The 22,585-nt window shown below is 42.8% G+C and overlaps 2 protein-coding genes across 5 annotated transcripts in view; one reads left to right on the forward strand and one right to left on the reverse strand.

Moving 5' to 3' along the window:
- Positions 1-3,064, reverse strand: part of TMEM94 (transmembrane protein 94) — a 99,887-nt gene extending 96,823 nt beyond the window's left edge. For 2 of the 3 annotated variants that reach the window (XM_039500977.1, XM_039500979.1), the window contains exon 1: positions 2,771-2,846. Coding sequence is in view for 1 of the 3 variants with exons in the window: in XM_039500975.1 (XP_039356909.1) it covers positions 2,771-2,875 (105 nt within the window). In the remaining 2 variants the exon portion in view is untranslated. Of the gene's footprint in view, positions 1-2,770 lie in introns of all 3 variants that reach the window. The other variant, XM_039500975.1, reaches the window with a different exon arrangement.
- A 255-nt stretch (positions 3,065-3,319) lies between these two features.
- GRB2 (growth factor receptor bound protein 2) overlaps positions 3,320-22,585 on the forward strand; it is a 65,864-nt gene continuing 46,598 nt past the window's right edge. Inside the window, exons 1-2 of one of the 2 annotated variants that reach the window (XM_039500994.1) lie at positions 3,320-3,481; positions 12,232-12,476. In XM_039500994.1, coding sequence (XP_039356928.1) covers positions 12,399-12,476 — 78 coding nt within the window. In that variant the 5' untranslated portion in view covers positions 3,320-3,481; positions 12,232-12,398. The remainder of the gene's footprint in view (positions 3,482-12,231; positions 12,477-22,585) is intronic. The other variant, XM_039500995.1, reaches the window with a different exon arrangement.

Raw genomic sequence — 22,585 nt, forward strand, 5'->3', positions numbered from 1 at the left:
TTCTTTATGACTTGTGTCTACAGTAACACTGTATCAACATATCTCCTATGCTACCATTATACCTTATGTCATCAGTAACAATCACTAACATTGTGTCAACATTCCAAATAGTAATTTTAAGACTGAAATAACTGTTTATACAAAAATATGTTTCACCTTTCAACAAACATTCTTCCAATCTATTCATAGCAAAGAATCACACATTTAATTTTATACCCTCGACTGTTCTAGGACATTTTTTAAAGGGATCCAAAGGAAATGTCAGACATTAGACAATTTTTGCTCAGATGGCAGTTCTTAAAATAGTCATAACTAATTGAGATTACACGTTATCACAACAAACTACCATAGAATATTCAAGCAATTCATAAACTATAATAAAATTCTGAAAACTGATCCTAGAGACACAGTCACAGATTCTCCTTTTTACTCATTAAGGTTGTGCCAGGAGTTCCATTTTAACTCTATCAGCACACTCTTCCCCACTGTAGTTACAAGAGAATACTACACTACCTAAAGCCAAAACAAAAAACACCACTATCCATTGACTAGTGTGCATACTGTTAGTACCTACTCAGTTGATCAGTATATGATAAACAAATACCAAAGCAATTCCTTTATCAACACCACCTTCCTTACAATCCTCTGACTTCCTACTAACTCTTCTTACTACAGGTTTGCCCTCTTATAAGATTTTCCCCCCCCCATGCCTTTTTGGAGCAAAGGCAAGCAGCTGCAGCCATAAAGCAACCATTTTACAACTGACAGCTGTTGGCTATATCTACCTCTTTTTCCAGCTAGTTAATACCTGCTATATTTTGTCCTTTTCTATAACTGATATGGCATCTTCTCACAAGATTCCCAAATTGCCACTTTGAGATCATACATGAAACCAGAGACTTTATAGTGTGCTCTAGTGCCTAATGTTGGGGACTGAGAACTAGGGCTCTTGAATTCTATTTCTGATTGTGGCACTGATTCATTATATGATCTTGGATAAGTCACTTAACCTCTAGGCCTGCTTCATATGTAAAATGTGGAATAATAATTACAACAACATTTGGAATACCTTCAACCTCCATAACATTAATTCCACTCACCTCTCCAGTTCAGGGTTTGAATCATTCACAATTAAAAGACTGTGTGTGAAGGGGGAAGGTGTGAGTCCAACCTAGACCAAGAGGAAATTAAAGCCCTGGAAGGATAGTGTTGTTCTGAGGGAGAAGTTGTGTTTCCATTGATTTAAGGCACAAACTTTCATCTCCAAATAATCGCAGAATTTGTCTCCAACTGCTCAAACATTTAGAATTGACACATTAGCAGACTGGATCTTTGCAGAAGCACAACTGAGGAGGAAAACATCCATGATCCATTTTATGATGCATATTTTGGTATGCTAGCCTAATCTTTCATGTATGGATCTGTAATCTTTCCAGTATATTCACAGGGAGACCAGCAGACCTATGGGTGTAAAAAAGGCCAGTGCTGTCCAGCCTCATTGTAAACTCAGAGTATGTGACTTTCTGTGATACATAATTATTAAAAATTATTAAAAATACAAATTAAAACATTCAATATCTATTCCAAAACTAGGGAGGGACTTGAATGAAAAACTTGCACCCAGGGCACCCTGAAATTTGGGTAAACCTAGGTCTGAATGCTGCAGCATGGACTCATCTCTAGTTAATACCATGTATGCCACACCTGGAACCCACATTCACAGACCTAGAATCCTGAAAAAAAGTCCTCTCTATTTGGTCTCTAGTTAATAACTACCTCCAAAAACTGATTGATAAGGACTTGAAGGCTGCCTCCATGCACCAGGGCCATGGGAGTATGAGTACAGCTGTAGAAAAGCTTGTTTTTAAAAAGGAGCCTTCTCATTTGACAGCAAGAGAAAAATGAACTCTTCTAAAAAGGGTTGGCTTTGTCAAGGAATCCAAGCCAGGCTTTTACCTAGGTAACTGATTCAGGGTATACTGTAATTACATTTTTTAAAACTACATTACAAATAAAATTAAAAAAAACAGAAAAAGAATTCTGCCCTCTTGTGCATATGCATCATGAAGCACTCTTTAATGACATGATCACATTCTATTTTCCCATGAGACCCCTGCTTCACTAAGTGCACAAGATGGATGGTACTCACTGAAAATGTTTATTTTTGTCCTCATAAATCAATGTGTTGCCCATATCTTATTTACTGCACACCATCTCACCTCTGCTGTGAATATATTATTAATGTTCTCATTGGTTTTTCTATAGTTTCTAAATGCTTCACCAATTGTAATGAATTTATCTCCACAACTCCACCGTGAGAGAAACATTACCCCCTTTTTATAGATATGGAACTGAGGCACAGAGAGATTAAGGCCAACATTTGCAAAGTCCCCACTAATGCTGTATGCCCCATTTGAAACAGCTAGAGCCTTATTATTCAGGGTACTTAGCATTTTTGTGGTGTTTTATAATAAACATTAATTGTTCAAAACATTGTACAGACATTAGCTATTAAATCTTCAGAACACTCCTGGAAGATGTGTGGATAAATATTAATCCCCTTTACAGATGGGGACACTAAGGGTGAAGTGACTTGACCACACCAGTCTCTGAATCACACCCCTGGTTTCTTCTGCTTCACCAAATAAAATTCAGGCTCCTTGTCTGATGACAAGGCCTTTTACAGCTCTGACCCCCTCTACCTGCCAGCTTGCCTCTTCCCAACTTGTATCCTCCTCACACTTCTGCCAAGGACACCAGCTTTATTCACCTGTTTGTCAGCTTCTTCCACGCTGCCCCTTCTGCCTGGAAAGTGTTGCCTGCTGTAGGGCCCCTGCTTTTTCTCCCCTCCTTCAAATCTCTCCTCACAACCCATTTCTGCTGTGATGCCTGTGAGAAATCTATCAGTGGATGATGGCTGAGATGAGGGTCAGATGAGGAGAACTGGCATTTCATCTATAATAAAAATGCAAATCCATATATCTATTAAACCTGTCTGACTGTATCCCTCTCCCCACCCTTCGTGAGCCACTTGTCTTGAGCCTGTCAGCTCCTCAGGGTAGGGACCAGCTGTGTCTGTACCATGTCCAGTACAATAAAGCCCTGCCTCACTGGGAACCCTATAGCCTACTGCACTGGCACGGGCAAGGTCCTGCGCAGGCGTACTGATATCAGCAGCGTCAGGAACGCAGCAGATGTTGCGCTTGCGCACTGACCTGTACAGCGCTTGTACCACCCACCTCAAGGCTGTTAGGGCTAGACCAGCAAAGCAGCGCGCATGCGGGCTTGTGGACAAATGCCCTCCCGCCGCGGGTGGCGAGCAAGATTGCGCATGCGTCGTGGTCCTGACAGCGCTAGGCCCTGCCGGTGCTGGGGGCAGTCTCGCGAGAGCTCCTGGGAGGGCCGTAGCGGAAGCTGGAGGGGCTCTCGGGCGAAGCTGGGATCGGCGGGGCCGCTCGGAGCGGAGCCCCAGCGCCACACGGTGAGTGAGACGGGGAGGCCCTGCCGGGGGGCGCCGGCACGCGGGGCTCGGACGGGCAGTGGCGCCGCCTTCAGAGCCACCCCCCTGGCCGTGGACTCTGGATCGGGGGCACAGGCGTTTCCCAGGGCCTCCGCCCCCCGACCAGGGGTGGGAGGTCAAGGCCCCGGCCCCCAGGGACCCTCTGCCGCTGCCCCCCAGCTCCTAGGGCCGTTGCCTCACGCATATGACCGCCCTGTCACTGGCCCGCTGAAACCCTCAGCTCTGTGGGAACCGGACACTTCTTCTCCAGGAATCGACCCATTCCCCGTGCCGTGCCCGGCGGGGGCAGGGGGGAGGCTGACATCATAGGGCCATGCCTCTGGGCATTTCCGCCGTGGCTCACCTCCCTAGTCCCTAGAGCTGCGGGCCTTATGCCTCCGCAGCTCCTGTCATTTCTTAATTACAGCTAGAAGCCTCTCATTGGAGCAGGGATTTAATTGAAAGCAGCAAGGTTGGTCCAACTCAAGTAATAGATGCAAATATTGTCCTGTGGGTTTTTTTTTTTTTCATTTCCTAGTTCCAGGTGAATTACTGGAAAGATGAACCCTACTGCCAGTTCAGTACTCTTCTGAGGGTGGAACTGGTTTGGGAGGGAAATAATTGGCCAGTCTCCCTATAGCAATTTGTAGGCTTGCTGAGTGTTGTAGTTTGTCCTATCTTATCTTGGGTGCATGGGCCCATTTTTGATATTCAGTTGGGACTTCATGTGATTTCAGGCTAGTTCTGAGGAAAAAATGTTATGGGAAGGTTGTGGGCTGGAAGGTGGGAATGTTTACCACTTCTGTCTTTGGGGTGGAGGCAGGGAGAGGTATTTCAGATTTTTCTCTTTTTTTTTTTTGTCCATGTGGTATTGGTGTGTTTTTTTTTTGGAGGGGGGGGAAGGGGTGTTGTGGTGTTTTGTCACTTTCTGGTTGAGGTCTGTGGGTGTGGTTTTTGTTTTGTTTTTGTTTTTTCATACAGTTTTAATAAACAGGTCATATACCTTGTCTTAGTAAATTGTTTGTGAAACTCCTAGAAGTGGAGGAAGTCACACAGAGGTTTCAATTATGGAGTAAGGTAAATAATGGAACATACTCAGCAAATAAAAGAGCAAAATATAGAGAAAGGGAGTTCATCCCCTGTTTGGGAAATGATTGAACACTTAACAGCCAGGGAGCAAAGATTGTGAGTGGGGAACATCTTAGCTTTCTCCTACAAACAAATTGCTACCTGTATACACTCATTTCTAAGCAAACCTCTTGGCATTCAAAATTTTGCACAAAACAGATGGTTATCGAATCACTTTAATTTTGTCTCTTAAGATTACATCATCTTGTATTAAAGTATTTTAGAATACTAGGTGATTTTTAAGTAGTTATTTTGCACTTGATTTAAGAAGTAATGTCAATGGGGGAAAAAATGAGGAAGCTGTAGAAAAAAGAGAACCTGTCACAAGTGCCCTCCCGCCGAGGATGGCTCGAAAGGCTGTGCATGCGTTGTGGCCCTGACAGCGCTAGTCCTTGCTAGTGCTGGGGGCAGTCTTGCAAGAGCTGCTGTTAGGGCTGTAACGGAAGCCAGAGGAGCTCTCAGGAGAAGCTGGGATCACTAGGGCTGCTTGGAGTGGAGGGCCCCCCCCCGGTGAGCAGGAGGGGAGACAGGGAGGATCACCTGTTGAGGTGATCACATGTGTGATGGGGTCTATCGAAAAAGCAATATAAGAGCATATGAATGGCCGTATTGGGTCTGTCTAACATGATATCCTGTCTTCTGACAGTGGCCCATACCAGGTACTTCAGAGGGAATGAAGAGAATAAGGCAATTTATCAAGTGATCCACCCCCTGTTGTCCAGTCCCAGCTTCTAGCAGTCAGTGAAAAACAGGAAGCTTATTTAAGGCTGAAAATGTGGTGGTGATCAGTTCTCTGACAAAGCATCCTTGGGACAATTGAAATACCAAGGAAGAGAGTTAGGGAATGATTGATAGATAGAGATCTATAAAATCATGACTGGTGTGGAGAAAGTAAATAAGGAAGTGTTATTTACTCCTCATAACACAAGAATTGGGGGTCACTAAATGAAATTAACAGGCAGCAGGCTTAAAACAAAAGGAAGTATTTTTTCACACGACACACAGTCAACCTGTGGAACTCTTTTTCAGAGGATATTGTGAAGGCCAAGACTATAACAGAATTTAAAAAAGAACTAGATACATTCATGGAGGATAGGTCCATCAATGGCTATTAGCTAGGATGGGCAGAGATGGTGTCCCTAGCCTCTGTTTGCCATAAGCTGGGGATGGGAGATGGATCACTTAATGATTACCTGTTCTCTTCATTCCCTCTGTGCACCTGGCATTGGCCACTGTCAGAAGACAGGATACTGGACTAGACAGACCTTTGGTCTGACCCAGTATGGCCATTCTTACGTTCTTATAGATTGGGGTATCATCTCTACCCGTGAATGTCTTTGCATTTTTAGGTTTAAAATTGAACTTGCACACTACCTTGCTATACTTAGCTCATACTGTTATACCCACTTATTTAATAAAAAGTGACAAAGAGTCCTGTGGCACCTTATAGACTAACAGACGTATTGGAGCATTACAGATCCAGACTAACACGGATACCCCTCTGATACTTGCCACTTATTTAGGCAACTCAGATGAATGCGCAGCCTCTCCCCTTTCACCTGTTTCATTCTACCCCTGTTGTTTGAGGGGTGTGTGTGTGTCTTCCAAGATGACACCACCTCCCCCAGCACTCACACTTTCCTTCCCTAGAAGTAGACTTCCTCTACTGTTTATCAGAATATGGGGCCAAATCCAGTTCACAATTATTAGGTGCTACCACTAGACCTCATTCCCCCCCCCCCCCATTCTCTTCCACCCTCTTAAGCTGTCTAGGTCTCTGTTCCTGCCCTTGCTACTTCCTAGGACAGCAAGAATGGGGAGTAAAACTAAGGAAGCTCTTAGAACTATTTGCTGCTGCAGGAGCAGCATTAAAAATCCTACCTTCCCTTGTGATATTTCAAAAGTGCAGCAGAGGGACTCATGTGGGGGGTTGATTGCTGCTAAGATACAGTGGGCTTGGTGCATTGTAAATACTTACATTCCAACCCAGATTTAAACTTCATATTCCTAATAAGAAGTTACTTTTATTTCTATTCTCTGCCTTCCTCCCTGCCCCCCAAACATTCTGGCTTTAATTGAGGGAGGGAGTGAAATCTCTTGCCGTAAAGTAAGGTGAGATATAAGAAACATTTTAGTGGTATAAATCTTTGGTAAAATGTTAGTCACTTTTCCGATTAGGCCATCTGTTAATTTTAGTAACATGTATTCTTGTGTTGGTTGTACTTTTATCTCTCTCTGCTGATGGAGTTAAAGTAAACTCTGGTCTTTGCAAAGTGTCTGTCATCTCTGCTGGTGCCAGTACCTGGTCTATAGCAAATACCCACAACCACACTTAGTTGGTGGTGTGGCAAAGACTATCACAAGCTGCTTCCTAAGCAAGTCTGGCTTTTATCTGCATTGGGTGTTTATATATAATTTTTTTTTGGAGGGGTGTGTGTGTGTGGTGTTCATAAATTATTTTCCTGGTTCAACCTGGTTGAAATCATCTGTCAGTCACACTCAGTTTAGTTGTTTTCTGGGGTTCCTGATGCTATGATACATTGTCTGTCTGTCTGGGCAAAATACATAATTACACTACCTTACTTGATAGTAACAGTGAGGAGCAAAGGTTTCTTGAGTGACTTTGACATATGATGCATGTTCTCATTTCTCTCTTTCTGGTGACATTCACTACATAATCATATTTATACAAATTTTTATAAAAAAATACTTCTCTAATTTGCTTGTAGCTGTGATACCTGACATTCAGATAAATCTCACACACAGTCATGAACGGTAGGTAGCAAAAACTTGTTCTAGGTAGCAACTAGCAATTAGTGTGGCTGCCTAGAGACCTCTTCCATTTGAGTTCTGTCATTCAAAATAAAGGTGGTGTCACCTTGCAACAGTCAACATGTATGTTATATGCAGTGTAGTTGTAGCTGTGTAAGTCCCAGGGTATAGGCAAGGTGGGTGAGATAATATCTTCTATTGGACCAACTTCTGTTGATGAGAGAGACAAGCTTTCAAGCCATACAGAGCTATTTTTCATGTCTGGGAAAGGTATTCCAAGTGTGTCAGCTACATGCAAGATGGAACAGATTGTTTAGCATAAGAAGTTAGCACATATTTTAAGATAGTGGTTCTGAACCACTCCGGGAGTACATCAACTCATCTAGATATTTGCTTAGTTTTACAACAGGCTACATAAAAAGCACTAGTGAAGTCAGTAGAAACAGTAGACAATGACTTGTTTATACTGCTCTATATACTGTACACTGAAATGTAAGCACAATATTTATATTCCAATTGATTTATTTTAAATTATATAGTAGCAATGAGAAAGTAAGCAATTTTTCAGTAATAGTGTGCTATGACACTTTGGTATTTTTATGTCTGGTTTTTAAGGAAGTAGTTTTAAAGTGAGGTGAAACCTGGGGGTACGCAAGACCAATCAGACTTCTGAAATAAGTACAGTAGTCTGGAATGGTTGAGAGCCACTGCCTTAGAACAATGGTTCTCAACTTTTCAGTTCTCAGGCAAATATCTAGATGAGTTGATGTACCCCCTGGAAGACCTCTGTGTACCCCCAGGGGTATGGATACCCCTGGTTGAGAACCGCTGCCTTCGAATATGTCCTAACTACTTACGCTAAACAGTCTGTTCCATCTTGCATTTAGCTGTGATGCTAAGGCAGCATTTCTCAAATGTGGCTACCAGGGGCTTTTCTTGTGGCCTCAGTCTCCTGGACAGTGATTGGGGCAGGGGCAGGCAAAGCAGCAGCCCCTCCCCTGGGACCGCTAGGAAGGGTTGGGCCCTGCCCCCCTTTGGAGCCACAAACACTAGAGGAGCAGTCAGTCAGTGTGAGTTGCCCACCTTCCCAGGGGCGGTGGGGCTCAGACTTCTGGCTTCCGCCCTGGGATGGCAGGTGGCAAGCTCCAGCCATGCGGCTGCGGCGGTGGGCTCTAGCCATGGGCTCTGTCTGCGGGGCTTTGTCTGCATGGTGGCGTGCTCCATCCCCTGGCTGCTGGGTTTTGGGGTATGGCTCCGGCACCAGGCTCACCACCCCCCTCATCGCCCCGGCCCCTGCTACCGCCCTACCCACTTCCTCATCCAAGGCTTAATTTGTGTCCCCACCCCCCCTTTGCCAGGGCTGAGTAAGTCTGCTGTGAAAAGTGATATTTGTATGTTTGTTAATATCACTTTTCACTGCCTCCCAGCTAGTTAACAAATTTGCTTCTGTGAAAAGTGATATTAAACATACAAATATCACTTTTCACAGCAGACTATTTGTATGTTTGTTAATATCACTTTTCACAGAAGCAAATTTGTTAACTAGCTGGGAGGCAGTGAAAAGTGATATTAACAAACATACAAATAACACTTTTCACAGAAGCAGACTTACTAGCTAGCAAGTCTTAAAAAAAGCAACCAAAAAAAAGCAAAAGAAACAACAAAAAAAGACAAAAACATGCAAAGCACCTTATTTGTGTTTCTACTCTGTTTAGGTCCAGTAAAGAATAGAGATGACTGTATGTTATTTTTATTACTGATTCTGCAAAAAATCCAAACCCCTACATACATGATTTATTATTATAATTCTGAGGCTACCAAAAAAATTGTTGTGAGAACCCCTGTGCTAAGGGACCATAGAATTATACAGCTGGAAGGGACCTCGAGAGGTCATCTAGTCCAGTCCCCTGCACTCAAGGCAGGACTAAATATTATCTAGACCATCCCTGACAGGTGTTTGTCCAACTTGCTCTTAAAAATCACCAATTATGGAGATTCCACAACCTCCCTAGGCAATTTATTCCAGTGCTTAACCACTCTGACAGGAAGTTTTTCCTAGTGTCCACTAAAAGTAGAGCGGCCTGTTAACATCTCTGTAGTCATAGCATTAAAAAAGGGGGGTTAGTGGGTTATAGATTTTGTTTGTTTTAATAAGCCATAAATCCAGTGTCTCTGTTCAGTCCATGTTTTTTAATGTCTAGCAAAGTTATTACTTTAACCTCCCTGGCTCGTCTTTTGCAAGTGTTGTGCAGGTTTCCATTGAGAATGAGGACTGATAGATCAGCTACAAAGTGATCGCTTTTTGAGAAGTGTTCACCCACAGGTGATAGGATGTTTTTGTCTTTCCTGTGAGTTCATTCGAGAATGTAGTTATTGTCTGGTTTCACCCAGATAATTGTTGGGCATTTAGTGCACTGAATGAGATGTACCACATATTGTGGTAGGCATGTATAGGATCCATGCATCTTGAAAGATTTGTGGGGGTGGAGCATGATGATCATTGTACTAGTGGGGATATGTCTGCAGCTTTTGTATCTGTTCTGGCGGGGGCTGGTGCCACTTGGAGTTGGTGTGGTTTGCCTGTGGGGAGCTTGCTTCTGATGATGAGTTTGGAGAAGTTGGGGGGGGGGGGTTATTTGAAGGCCAGAAGTGAGGGTTCAGGAAAGATTTTTGCTCAAGTTGGGGTTCCCATCAATTATGGGTTGTAGTTTGATACCACATATGGGTTCCATCGTGGTAGGTGACAACTAGGAGTGAGCAATCAAATGAGATTTAATTTCTGTATTGAAGCAGGTTCTCTTGGGGTATTTGGGAATGGGCCAGAGACCAAGAAAAAGGTGTGCACACTTTAAGGAGCGTCAGTCCATTTGATTTGCTTTTTGATGGGTTGGTGTGTCAAAAGGTCTTAGGCCAGGTGTGCACTAGAAACTTTTGCTGATATAGAAAATGTTGCTTAGGCATGTAATCTTGCTGTTTGTGGAGGTTTTCTAATGACACTTCTAAATGGCAAACTTTTTCTAGGGTGGAGTAGTCTAATTTGTTTTGATTCTGCCCTGTGATAGGAAAATTATTATGCCCTTGGGTGTAGGGATGTAAATAGCGGTTTAAAAGAAAGTAACTGTGTAACCATTTTACGTGGGGCCCTGCTGCTGAGGCACAGGCACGCCAGGTGCAGGGATGCCGGCTGCCGCACCCTGGGATGGCAGCAGAGTCCTGGGCTCTGGCTGGCAGCAGAGTTTAATTGTTAAGCATCAGTCTTAACGGTTTCAGTTATCAGTTAACCGGTTAAACTTTTACATCTTTACTTGGGTGTAGTCCCAGCTATATATACACGGGTCACTCATATCTGTCTTTCCTTTTATGTTTTCAAAGAATGCATAGGCACTGGCTTCCTTCGGGCCCAGGGCAAGGGGCATTCAACCTCCCCGCTCTGCCCCCACCCCTTCCTGCCCAGTTCTGCTCCCTCCCCTGAGCGTGCCCTGTCCTCGCTCCTCCCCCTTCCGCCCAGTGCCTCCTGGACACTGTGAAATATCTGATTGCAGTGGGCAGGAGGCACTGGGGAGTAGGTGGGGATCTGGCTGCCAGTGGGTGCTAAGCACCTGATAACTTTTTCCCCTCTAATGAACTTGCACAGGAAAATGGTAAAAGACAAAAAAAACACCATACCACCGATGGGTGAACAGTTCATAAAGCGATCACTCTCTATCTTATCTCACAGTCCTCATCCTCGAAGGAAACCTACACAACATCTTCAAAAGATGAGCCTGGGAGTGTAAATTCATACCTTTGCTAGATACTAAAAATCATGGACTGAACAGAAACACTGAATCTATGGCTTGTTACAACAATCTGTAACCCACATAACCCTCCACCCCAGCCTCTTTTTTTTTTCCTTCCCTCCATGACTAGAGAAGTGTTGACCGGGCTCTTCTCCTTGAATGGTCCCTTGAAATAGTTTAGCATAAGCAATTAAGGTATCTTTTTGATCTTGTGGAGAGTGTACAGTTCCCAGACCTGCAGAAGAGTTCAGTGTAACTCACAAGCTTGTCTCTCTCACCAACAAAAGTCAGGAGTGCTGGAACAATTTTTATAATGGGGGTGCTGAGACCATTAAACCAAACTATAAATCCTGTATGTAATGGAAACCACTTAAAGCCTGGGGGTGCAGCAGCAACCCTAGTTGCAGCACCTATGACAAAAGTGGATCCAATAGAAGATACTACCTCACCCACCTTGTCTCTCTGATATCCTGGGGCCAACATGGCTACAACCCTGCAGCTAGCTCATCTGAGCAGAGAAAGTTCTGCTCTCTGTAAGAGCGATGCCTGAAGGATGAAAAGGGGTGTGTGCGCGGGCTGCTCTTAAGGGGGAGACTTTCACATGTGGGATAAGAGCATCAAGGCAGGGTGCCCCCCTCCCGTGTGCTGTGTGTTTCCCCCCAGCAGCCTCCCCACAGCCTGAGGTGCCGCCGGAATATGGAGCCGCATGTCAGGGAGGGCGCTGTGGGAAGTGCCTGCTCTTGCTGTGGCTTGGTGTAGTGGGATTTGCTGGGGGCTCAAGGGCTGGGTTAGTTCCCCGTCCTCCCCGCACGTTGGAGTGGGGGAGGCTGCGCTGTGCCCTCTGCACTGCAGACATCGCTGCTGCGATTGGCCGCAGCGTGTGTCACTCGGTGCTTCCTGGCTGAGCCCCGAACTGAGAAGGAAGCGGCGGAAAGAGGAAGCGGCAGCCGGGTCTGGGTCAGGAGGAGGGAGAGGCGCTGGGCGCGGCCCCTGCCATCCATCCGTGCCACAGTTCCCCTAATGATCAGTCTCTTCCTCCTCCTCCTCCAATAGGGCAGATCGTCCCCGGCTCTCCCTTGCATGTGGTAGACGGAGCCCGAGTCCCTGCGGCAGCCGGACAGAGGGAGGGCTGAGCCGGGAGCCCCCGGAGGAGGAGAGGAGGCTTCAGGGAGAGCTCCCTTCCCACCCCCCCGCACTGCTGTACGCTGAGCAGCCCCAGCATGGAAGCCATCGCCAAATACGATTTCAAAGCCACTGCAGACGATGAGCTGAGCTTCAAACGGGGGGATGTCCTCAAGGTAAGTGCAGGGGAAGGGATCAGCGATACCTCCTCCTTTCCCCACTCTTTTCCGGAGATAGTCGGTCCTCAGTATCTTTTGAGTCTCCACCCCTTCCCCCCCCCATTCGCCCCCATATCCTCTCCTGTCTCTCTCTCTCCCCCCTCCCCCGGCCATTCTGACCCCTTTGATTGCAAAGGACAGAGTTTACAATTGTTGTTCGTTCAGTTTATAATCAACAGCATCTTCCATCTTTTCAGACTGTTTAACAGCTGAGAGCTAGCTGTACCATAGACAGTATCAAGTAAATGTGAAGTACTGAACACATATTATTAATTGAATTATTTTTTACAAGATAAACATTTAAAGTAATTGACACCAATTTAGTGTTTCTTTCCTTTGCCTCCTGCCAGAAATTTTTGCATTAAAGAATAATTAATCTTTTGTCACCACACTTGTCAAATATTGATACTGAATTTTATCTTGTGTTGATAAACTTCAGTGATAAATCTGCAACACTGAGTATTTAATGGAACTCTGGATCTGTAAGTGAATGCCTGGGGTGGATTAGATAGGTTTTGTGTGTAGATTTCTCAATATACCAAAGACCTTTGAGTCCCCTCCAGCTTGGCAGCATAAAGTTATCTGTTCGCTTTTTAAAAATATTTATATGCCTAAAACTGAAAAAGGATCCAAAAATAACAAACGAAGAATGTAGCCAACAAAAACAGAAAATGTGTTTTTTATAACAGATTATAGTGCATGGTTTTTATAAAGATTCTAAACTACACTTTCTTCAAAATAACTAAAAAAATGTCTAGTGTTGTATTGTTCGCATAAGTTATTTTTTTCTGTAGTTAATATCTCCATGTTTGTTATCAATATAAAACAAGATGGATCTTTTTTCTTCCAAGCAATTGAGCCTTTAGCAATTTGGCTTTAAAAAGTTTAAGTCCAGATTTTTACTCTCCAAAATGACCTTCAGGTAGAACGTTGATAATTAAAAAACACACTCATTAAACCTCAATCCCACAAAGATTTAAGCAAATAAGTAACTTTGTGCATGTGAATATTCTTCACTGGGACTGTTTACCTGCATAAAGTTACAAACATGTTTAATTTTTTCTGAGCTGGGGCCTAAGAAATAGCAGCTCATTCAAGGAGTGGTGAAGAGTAGGCTCTTTTACAGGCAGACTTTAGTGTGATTCTTTTGCAAAACTGGAATTTGAATGCTTAATTGATAGACATGCAAGAAATGCATGGATTGTGCAGTCACCTTAGTATTTTTATCATAAACTGCAGAGGGGGGGAGGTAGTAAGTGGAGTTCCTCTGTCCTGGGTTTTTTTGGTTTTGGGTCGAATTTATTTATTGTTGACCTCTATTTATAGCTGACCTGGAGGGGCCTGAAAAGGAAGAGATGCTGACAGGTTGGATAAAGTGTGCGGATGGGGGGGATTGGGGGAGATTTGGAGGGAGATGATTTGACCTGGATTACTGGGGAGATTTGTAAGGATTGTAAACTGTAGTAAGTGTATGCATATTATATCATTGAAGTGAAATTGTTTAGGGATTTAGTTTGGGAACTTAGTTGTAAGAAGTGGAGGAGGAGGTTGGGAGGGTTGGAGGAGGAGGAGGACCTAGATGTCCTGGTTGCTGAGTGATATGGATGACTAAAGATGTAATGATGTAAAAAAAGGCATTAAAAGTGGGTTGGTCTTAGGGAGTATTAGGAGGGAGGTGCTAGAGGGATATAAGGAGGCTAGTCCCATTATATTATGAGTATTGTGTGCAGTTTGTTTGCAGTGTGTTCTATGTTGAGGATGTTTAAACTAGAAGAGGAATTCAAAGAAGAACAGGTACAGAGAGAGGGCCGGAAGAGAATGATCCGAGGAAGAGAGGAGGGTTTCAAGGAAGAGAGGTTTTGAAAAGAAGAATGTTGATGAGAGAGAAGATGAGATTACATTGATTATAATAAATAAATATATATAGAGGAAGGAGAAGAGGGAAGGAGAATCAGCTCAGCCTCAGTGCTAACGATGATATAACACGTCAGTCAGAAAATCATCACTGTCAGTCAGAAAAAATTCAGGAGAAGGTTCATCCAGTCAGGGAAGTGGGAGAGTCTACAGAGGGAGGAAACAGTGGGGCGGGGAACCTAGGACCTTACAAGATTAAAGATTATAAGTTTATTATGGATGGTATGATAGGATGATAGTGCAACTATTCAAGTAGTCAAATTGCCTGGTATGATGTAACCCTTAACCTTCTTTTTGGTTTGGGAGAGTCTTGCCCGCATGCTCGGGCGGGAGTTCAGCTTATTCCATATCGGGAAGGAATTTTCCTCCAGGAAGATTGGCTAGATTGGCTAGAGGTTTTTTTTCTCCCTCCTCGCATGGGGGGCAGGTTCACTGCTAAGGAGTGGGTGGATCGATTATATGGCCTGCCATCTTTGCAGAGGTCAGACTAGATGATCATAATGGTCCCTTCTGATCTTGAATTCTATGATTCTATGATTCTCGAGTGTATTAGAGAAATGGACTGAAATTTAGTTTAGTGTCTTAGAAAACCAGTTTCTTACTTATTTTAGGTGGGAGGGCAGTCAATTAAATTAAATGTATGGTGGTTACAAAAAAATCCATTTTGGGGTGGTTCTCTTGCAGTTATGTAAACCAAAATGGCTTTGACTTTTAAAATGAATATATCTGCTCCTGCACATCCACATCTTACCCACAAATTGCATTAGAATTTATACACCTTAATTACACTATTTACATGTTACTGCAATAGCTGCATCCATTGTTGCTGCAACTATGTGCTCAGAATAGTGTCAGCTTGAACCTTTTTAGATGTTCAATTTTAGACCCATTGTGGAAGTGTAACCATCAGATTTTTAAATGTTTACACTGAGCCTAATGTTTAAATTTGCTAACCTGAGCTATAGTCTGTTGGTTTGTGTTTAGTATCTTGTCTTGGCTTTGTGTACTATATTTGAAACAGCACAATTCAGGTTAAAAATTGTAGAAAAAATCTGTAAGACTTGTAGAAAATGCTGACCAGGAAGGAAAACTGAAGTGCGCAGGTACCGTACTTAAATATTTTTTTTAGTTTGAAATGTACTTTTGGTTATTTTAATCTGGTCCAGTCTAGATGTTTGGGTTTGGTTAAGGGTATGAAAAAATGGCTGACAGAGAGAGAACTACTACATGTTCAAAAGGTGCTTCCTTCTGTAACAGCACCATAGTGAAGAGATGAAGCAGGATATTTTTAGAGAGGTTTTTTTGTCTAAACTAGAAAAATTAGTACCTATATTACAACTGCTGATATTGGTACTATACTAATGTATACAGGACTTGGGCACTAAATAATAATAAAAATAATAATAATGTACCAACCTCTCCCTCCTAGGGGGGGAGGGGAGGAAAGTGAAAGTCATCCCAGCCCCCTGCCTTCACTAGCAGGGCCAATTTTTGCCCCAGATCCTTAAGTGGCCTCCTCAAGAATTGAACTCACAACCCTGGGTTTAGCAGGCCAATGCCCAAACCACTGAGCTATCCCTCCCCCCACTCTTACTACCATTTCATGATTATTATTGTTGTCAGATTGTGGCAAAAATCTGAGCCTTACACTCTTGCTACCACATTCTGGCAATAGCCCAGCTGCATATGAGTACTAATTTTTCTAGCATAAGCAAGGCTGATGTTGAGAGAGTCCTTTCAACCCTCAAACTGTATCTTTGGTTCCAGCTCAGATACCTTTTTATATTATGATGTAACCTTAATGATTCTGTTACTGGAAAGGTGATATTGACTAAACTTTAAGGAAGTGTTTGCCTGTAGTTTCCTGGTCTTAAGTTCATTTCTTTATACAGCACTTGAATGTAAATGTGAACATGAACAATACTCAGCACTACTGTAATAAATAATTTAGCCTTGCAGAGCTTTTGTATAGGGGTGAAAACTATTTTCATTCACAGAGAGTAAACTGAGGCTCAGATAAGTTGACTTGCTCATGGTACACACAAACCCAGGAATAGAACCCAAGAGCCCTGGCTACCAGTCAGTTATTCTGACGACACCCACCTCGATGCACCACAGTGAGAGTAGTTCTGGTGTTCAGAACTATTGTTCAGAAAAAAATTCCCAGGTGCCAGCAGCAGTGTGAGATTGTATAAGTCACTTCACTCAGAACTGTTTGTGGCACATCTGGAGTGAGGACATTCAGAGTGACTAGTACATCTGGGCTGTGGAAGTAACTTGTGCTAAACACACTAAATCTGTTAGCACATCTCTCTTGACTGAGAGATCTCTGATAATCTCACCAGATCCTGGGTGAACTCCTCCTTTTCCCCATTGTCATGGCTAGTAGCGATCTATCCTGAAACCAGGTCAATCTTAAATGCATATAAATGAGTAAGAGGGGAATAAACGGTAATACATGGTGCAAATCTAATGCACTCCCAGAAGAAGATATTTCTCACTCTTCACATGTCTCTGCTGTAGAAAATTGAGGGTGTTGAGAAAAATTACATATTCTGCAAGCAAATACATACCTCTTTTCTTACATCTTTCCATGACTTGCCATAATTAGATACCTACTTTGAAACAATGGTGAACATCACCCCTCTGATGGCATGTGTGACTTAGAATGCTGTACGGAGAACTGTGAAAGCTTTGTACCATGTTAAGGAATGAATTACTAAAATACGTAATTACTGCTGCTTGTACTTTCATGATGTTCTCTGTGAGGAGGGAAGGGAAAGATGCATGTTGTCTAACTTCATCTGATTTCAGCAGATAACTTGCCTATGATGTCATGGTACCATTACTGCAGTATACCCACATATTCTGGACTTGATTGACTAGCATTTGAACTGTAGCCATTAAGATGCTTGTTAGTAATCTTGTGGCTATGCTCCAAAAGTGAGTGAAGATAATTGACTTTTGACTTGCAACTCTGTAAAACAGCTGAGTGAAGAGGAAAAGTGCTTGGCCTTTTCCTTTGTAGGCACTGTATGATAAAAAGCTTGTATGATTTTGTAATTGTGGCAGTTCACTGGATTCTCAGTCTTTTGTCAGATGATTCTGCAGCAGTGCGTGGTATTACCGTGCAGGGGATTCAAGTTGACATCTATCTCTAGACTTGATCTTTGGTCAAATGGAGCTTGGAATTTATTCAGTCTGCCCCAGAAAAAGGAAGGGGTGCTATTTCCACACAGTGTCCATCCCATGTCCCTTATGATTTGCTTCTCAGTCATTGACTGTGGCTCTATGCAAGACCACCTTTCTGTCCACATTCTGGTTATTGCTGTATGGAAAAAGGTGTTGGTAAATGGCATTCTCTGAAAAAAGTGAAGAAAACTGGAAGGTTCATGGTTCCCCCCACCCCCCAAAAAAAAACACAACCCCCCCCAAACAAACCCCAAATTCAGATCCAAGAGGATCCCAGTTCTAAATACACTGCTCTGGCTATTTTATGCTTTTGTGTCTGGATGCATATAGACTTATCTGCTTTCTGTTCACATGCTCTCTGGTGTCATTAGGACCAGTTACTCTCAATCTGTGCCTATGTTCACTGAGTCTAGGTCTTAAATTCCTGAGAAACTAATGTATTTCTGGTGGCTTCTGGTTTTGTTGGCCTGTGTGCCAGCTGGCAAGTGTCCAGACCTAAAGTGTGCTGATGCTTGCTTTTGGTTTGGCAGTGGGGTGGAGAGAGGAGAAGAAATTGTCCAAAGATTCCACTAGCCAAAGCTAGGCTCTTTTCTTCTCCTCACCCTGTTTAAAATATACAGCTACTGCAATAATTGTGTTTTATTTCAAATGTATAAAAATATCCATAGGCACCAATCCAATACTCTGTTTATTCCATATATTAAAAACACAAAATAATACAACAGCACTGATCATCCTTTTCCTCTCCCAAATCCAGAAAGAACCCCCCTCCCCCCCCAGGGAGAAAAAAAAACGCTTTATGGCATGTCTGGGAGGTTAACAAGTCTGGAGATCCTTCAGAAGATCAGTGTTCTGTTCCCTGTAGATGTTAGTGTAGTTAACTGCAATGGGCAGCTTATTGCAAGAATTTTAAAAGTATGGGATGTAAATACCCCCGACAGTATATGTAAGAGTCCTCTACTTTTGAGTTGCACTTTGCTGTTTTTCTTGAGTCCTCAACGGGCAATTACATTTTTCAATAACTTCTTTGTTGCACCTAAATCAACTTAACTACAGTTAGTGTTTTCTCATTTCTGCAGTGTTGAGACTTGGGTTATTTTAACTGAGTTAAAGGCGTCTTCCTGTTCTGAACAGTGATATCAGTCCATCATTTGGGCTCCACAATTGCCTACTCTTCATGTGGTGTGTTTTTTTTTTTCCCCTCCCTCCCTCCGATTCAGTCTCTTTCCCTTCAGACTTCAACAGGATTGAGTGTTTCCAAATAGTAGTGCTGAGACTGCATTTTCAGTTCCTGCATGAAAATCATTTTTGGACCTGACTACAGAGCAACATGTTTGTGTACAGGAGGGGTGAGATGAGCAAGGGTGGCAGGTCCTCCATCTATACTTCCTTCTCCCACACTTTCAGTGACCTCACCTGTGTTTGCCTGTATGTAGTGGTGTTTGTACTGGCAAGCAGAAACAGATGGCTTGCTAGAGGGAGGTTTAAGGACAATGGTCCCATGTTTTATTTGAAATGCTTTATTTTTGATTATTGAGAGAACTATATCCTGCCCTTGTAGGGGGGTGGACTCAATGATCTAGTGAGCTTTTCCTCTCTCTGTCTTCTGTGGTACCGTATAATTTTAGCTTGCAGAAAACCGCCTTCTTAGTCAACAGAACAGGACATTAGCTGTAAGCAATGGGGTTTGGAGTGAATCAGATACAACTGATGTCCGCATTAAGTGTGTGAAAGTCCATTGTGTAGGTGTACTTGAGGTATGTTGCTTGATTGTTGTGGGAGAAAATTGGGGTTTGACTTAAACACCTTAGATAGCTGCTGCTGTTGAAATAGGGAGACCAAATAGGCCAATATTGTGGTCTGATATGAGGAAGCAAAGCTGTCAGCAAGCCACTGAAAACCTGTAAAGATGTTAAACTGAGAACTGTAGTAATGAGGGGAGGGGAGAGGGGGTTTGAGATGGTGCCATTTGAAGGAATATCTTCTGAAGAAATGCATTGTTTTTATTGTAATAGACTGGTAGATCAATATTTTAAAGTTAGCCTGATGGTCTTGTACTGCCTTGAATACTAAATAGTTATTTTTAGTATGGACTTACTCCCAAAGATTGTAACCCACACCTCCATAAGGGCACATACTGGAAAAAGTAGTTAGCGAACATACTCTTAAGTTTCTGGCCCTGTACAGGACCACTTGCATTAGTAAAGGAGGCCTTTTAAACTTGAGTGACTTTACAAAAAAGTCTAATGTGTACAAAAGCTGGAGTATATGATCTTGTTGGGGACAGCCTCAGAAGAGGTGGCATTATTTATTTAATGTTGCTTCCCTCAGAAACCTTCATAGCAAGGATGAAATTAAAGTATGGTATATTCCAGGTTGAAGGTGTAAAGCAATATTTGCCAGCATCCAGAGCAGGAGGAATAAATGCATTCCTCCTTGAAAATGGTTTCTTTGTTTCTTTATTTGGTAGCTGGCTGTGGTCTCCTTCCAGGACTGTCACATTAGAACAGATTAACTTTCTTCTGTGCTGGTCTGTACCCAAAACGCAGTAGATTTAAATCTGTGTAATTCAGGATGGCAGTTATCTCTCTTTGACTAGATGGTGCCAGATGAGCTACTGATGAAAACTAGTGACCGTCAGATTTTAACTTCATAATATGCAGAACTGTGTACACTGCTATAGTTTATACCAATGATCATTCCTGGACTGTAGTCTATCAGCCAAATCTAGCAGGAGCCATATGGCTATGTCTGCTGGCTTGTTCACAAGGCCCAACCTGTCCCATAGCTGTTTGTCATCTCAACTTCTTAAATTGATCTTTTAGTACAAAAATAAGCACCCACAGAACAGCTTTTGGCTCTTTCAATGATATGCCTTGTTCAACATATGTGTCAAGCTGCTACAAAGGGTGGTGTGTCTGTGTGATTTTATTAATTGGCCAAGTGAGGTTCTGCACTCTACACTGTGGCAATTCTCCATTTTGTTATGCAATAACCTCTGAAAATCCAAACTGTTAAGGAATGTTCTAGGCATCAATTTCAGTGAAAACTAAAATCACCGTTTGGTCGCTCACGATAAAGGGTTGAGCCAGTGACCTCACAGATAGATGCCTGTGGAAGGAAAGCAGTCCCTCTATATAGGGGTGAGGCAGTCATCTGAGGGTGAGCTGGGCTCTGTGTGCCCATATCTCTGCTCAAAACCCTCTTGATTGTGGTGAAAAACAGAAAAGACTAAGTTCTCCAATTTTTCTGATTTTCACCAGAATCAGGAGGGTTTTGAGCAGAGTGGTAGGTGTAAATAGTCTGACTTCTGACAAGTGCTTTTCAGAGTAGCATCTTCATTATACCACCAGTGTCTGCTCATCACTGAAAGTTGCATTATACCTCTAACAGTAATCATCTTTGCTCTATTTGCTATTGGAGACTTATTATAAGCATTGCATCAGACTAGAAGGTGGAAGTCTAGCTCAGTGGTCAGGTTCATCTCAATGACTTAAGTTCATGTGAAATTCTTGCAGTTTTTGTTGTGTAGAGTGAAACCTTCTGTGTTTTTTAGTCAGTACTGCATGCAGCAGAGGTGCAGGATATTAGGTACTGTTGCAGCATTGGTATCAGGTCCTCTATTAGAAGTATCAAAGGAGGTGTACTAAAAGATAATAGGACAAGATGAGTGGGTGCTACTTGAGTGCCACCCACAATCTCACCTTCAGTATAGAGCAGTTCTGGTGTAAGGAAGCCGGAAGAGCAATAGCAGCCATAACAGGTCAAACAAAGGAGGCTCTCAGGACTCCCATGTGAACTGAGCTTGGAAGGACTTAGTACAGAGAATCCCTTTCAAAGTGTGAACAGCCAGCTCTTCATTGACATACTAATGTTTTGAATATGTTGATATAACAACTGTGCACTGAGATCTGGACAGAACATTTGCACATTGGCTCCATGTGTGGCATTTTTACTAACTGGCAGTTCAGCTGCTAGCCAGTGAAGACTAGTCATGGTTTCTCTCTCTCTCTCTCTCTCACAGCAACCAAAACTATGTTTTCCCTGATACAGTTAAAAATAAATCTAAAATTAAATCTCAGGTAGTAATCCTCTCTTGTGGTGTCTAATAGGCCCAGAATTCTTGTGAATTGTCTGGGATTTGATATTAAGATACCCGACTTTATGCTCTTTACATTTTATATTCAGTTTGTTTTGTTGATTTAGCAGCGCACAAGACTGGGTGAATTGCATGCCTTCTGCATTTCTTCACAGATCAACAAACTGATAGTGCATTAAATGTGGTGCACAAGTTCTTATCTACAGCTTTATCCCACAACCGTTTTTGCTCTTTAGTTTAGTAGCTCTGCTGGCTCTGCAGTAGTGGTTAACATTATCGCCAAAGTTGGGCTAACATCAGTGAGTGGTGTACACATGAGGAAGTAAATAAAGCCATGTTCATTTGAAGTTTCATTATAAACTTGGGAAACAAGGAATCAAAATGAGAGAAGAGGAACTTTTTCTTGGGGGGGGGGGGGGACGGGGAAAGAAGAGAGGAAAAAGGAAGTTGCACTTTCGAGATTTTTTTTTTATAATCTGGAGAATAAAGAAATAACTAGTTTCACATTTTATTTTAAATGCTGCTATTCCACTTAAAATGAGTACTGACCATCCCAATTCCAAGCTTCAACCTCCCTTTGTCAGACTGTATTTAAGCATTTCTGCTTTAGTCCCAGGCCTTGTTACATGTTTAATGGCTTGATCATTGCTGTGGTCTACATTTTGGGGGGGGAGGGGGGGAAAATCGATCCAAGTTAAGTAACTTCAGCTGCATGAATAAAGTAGCTGAAGTTGATGTGCTTAGATCGACTTACCGTGGTGTCTTCACGTGAGTCGACTGCTGCTGCTCTCCCGTCGACTCCGCCTGCGCCTCTCAGAGCTAGACTAGACACGATAAATTGATCCCCGCTGGATCAATTGCT

Source organism: Mauremys reevesii, linkage group 15, assembly GCF_016161935.1.
Source record: "Mauremys reevesii isolate NIE-2019 linkage group 15, ASM1616193v1, whole genome shotgun sequence".
In the NCBI taxonomy this organism is placed as follows: domain Eukaryota; kingdom Metazoa; phylum Chordata; order Testudines; family Geoemydidae; genus Mauremys; species Mauremys reevesii.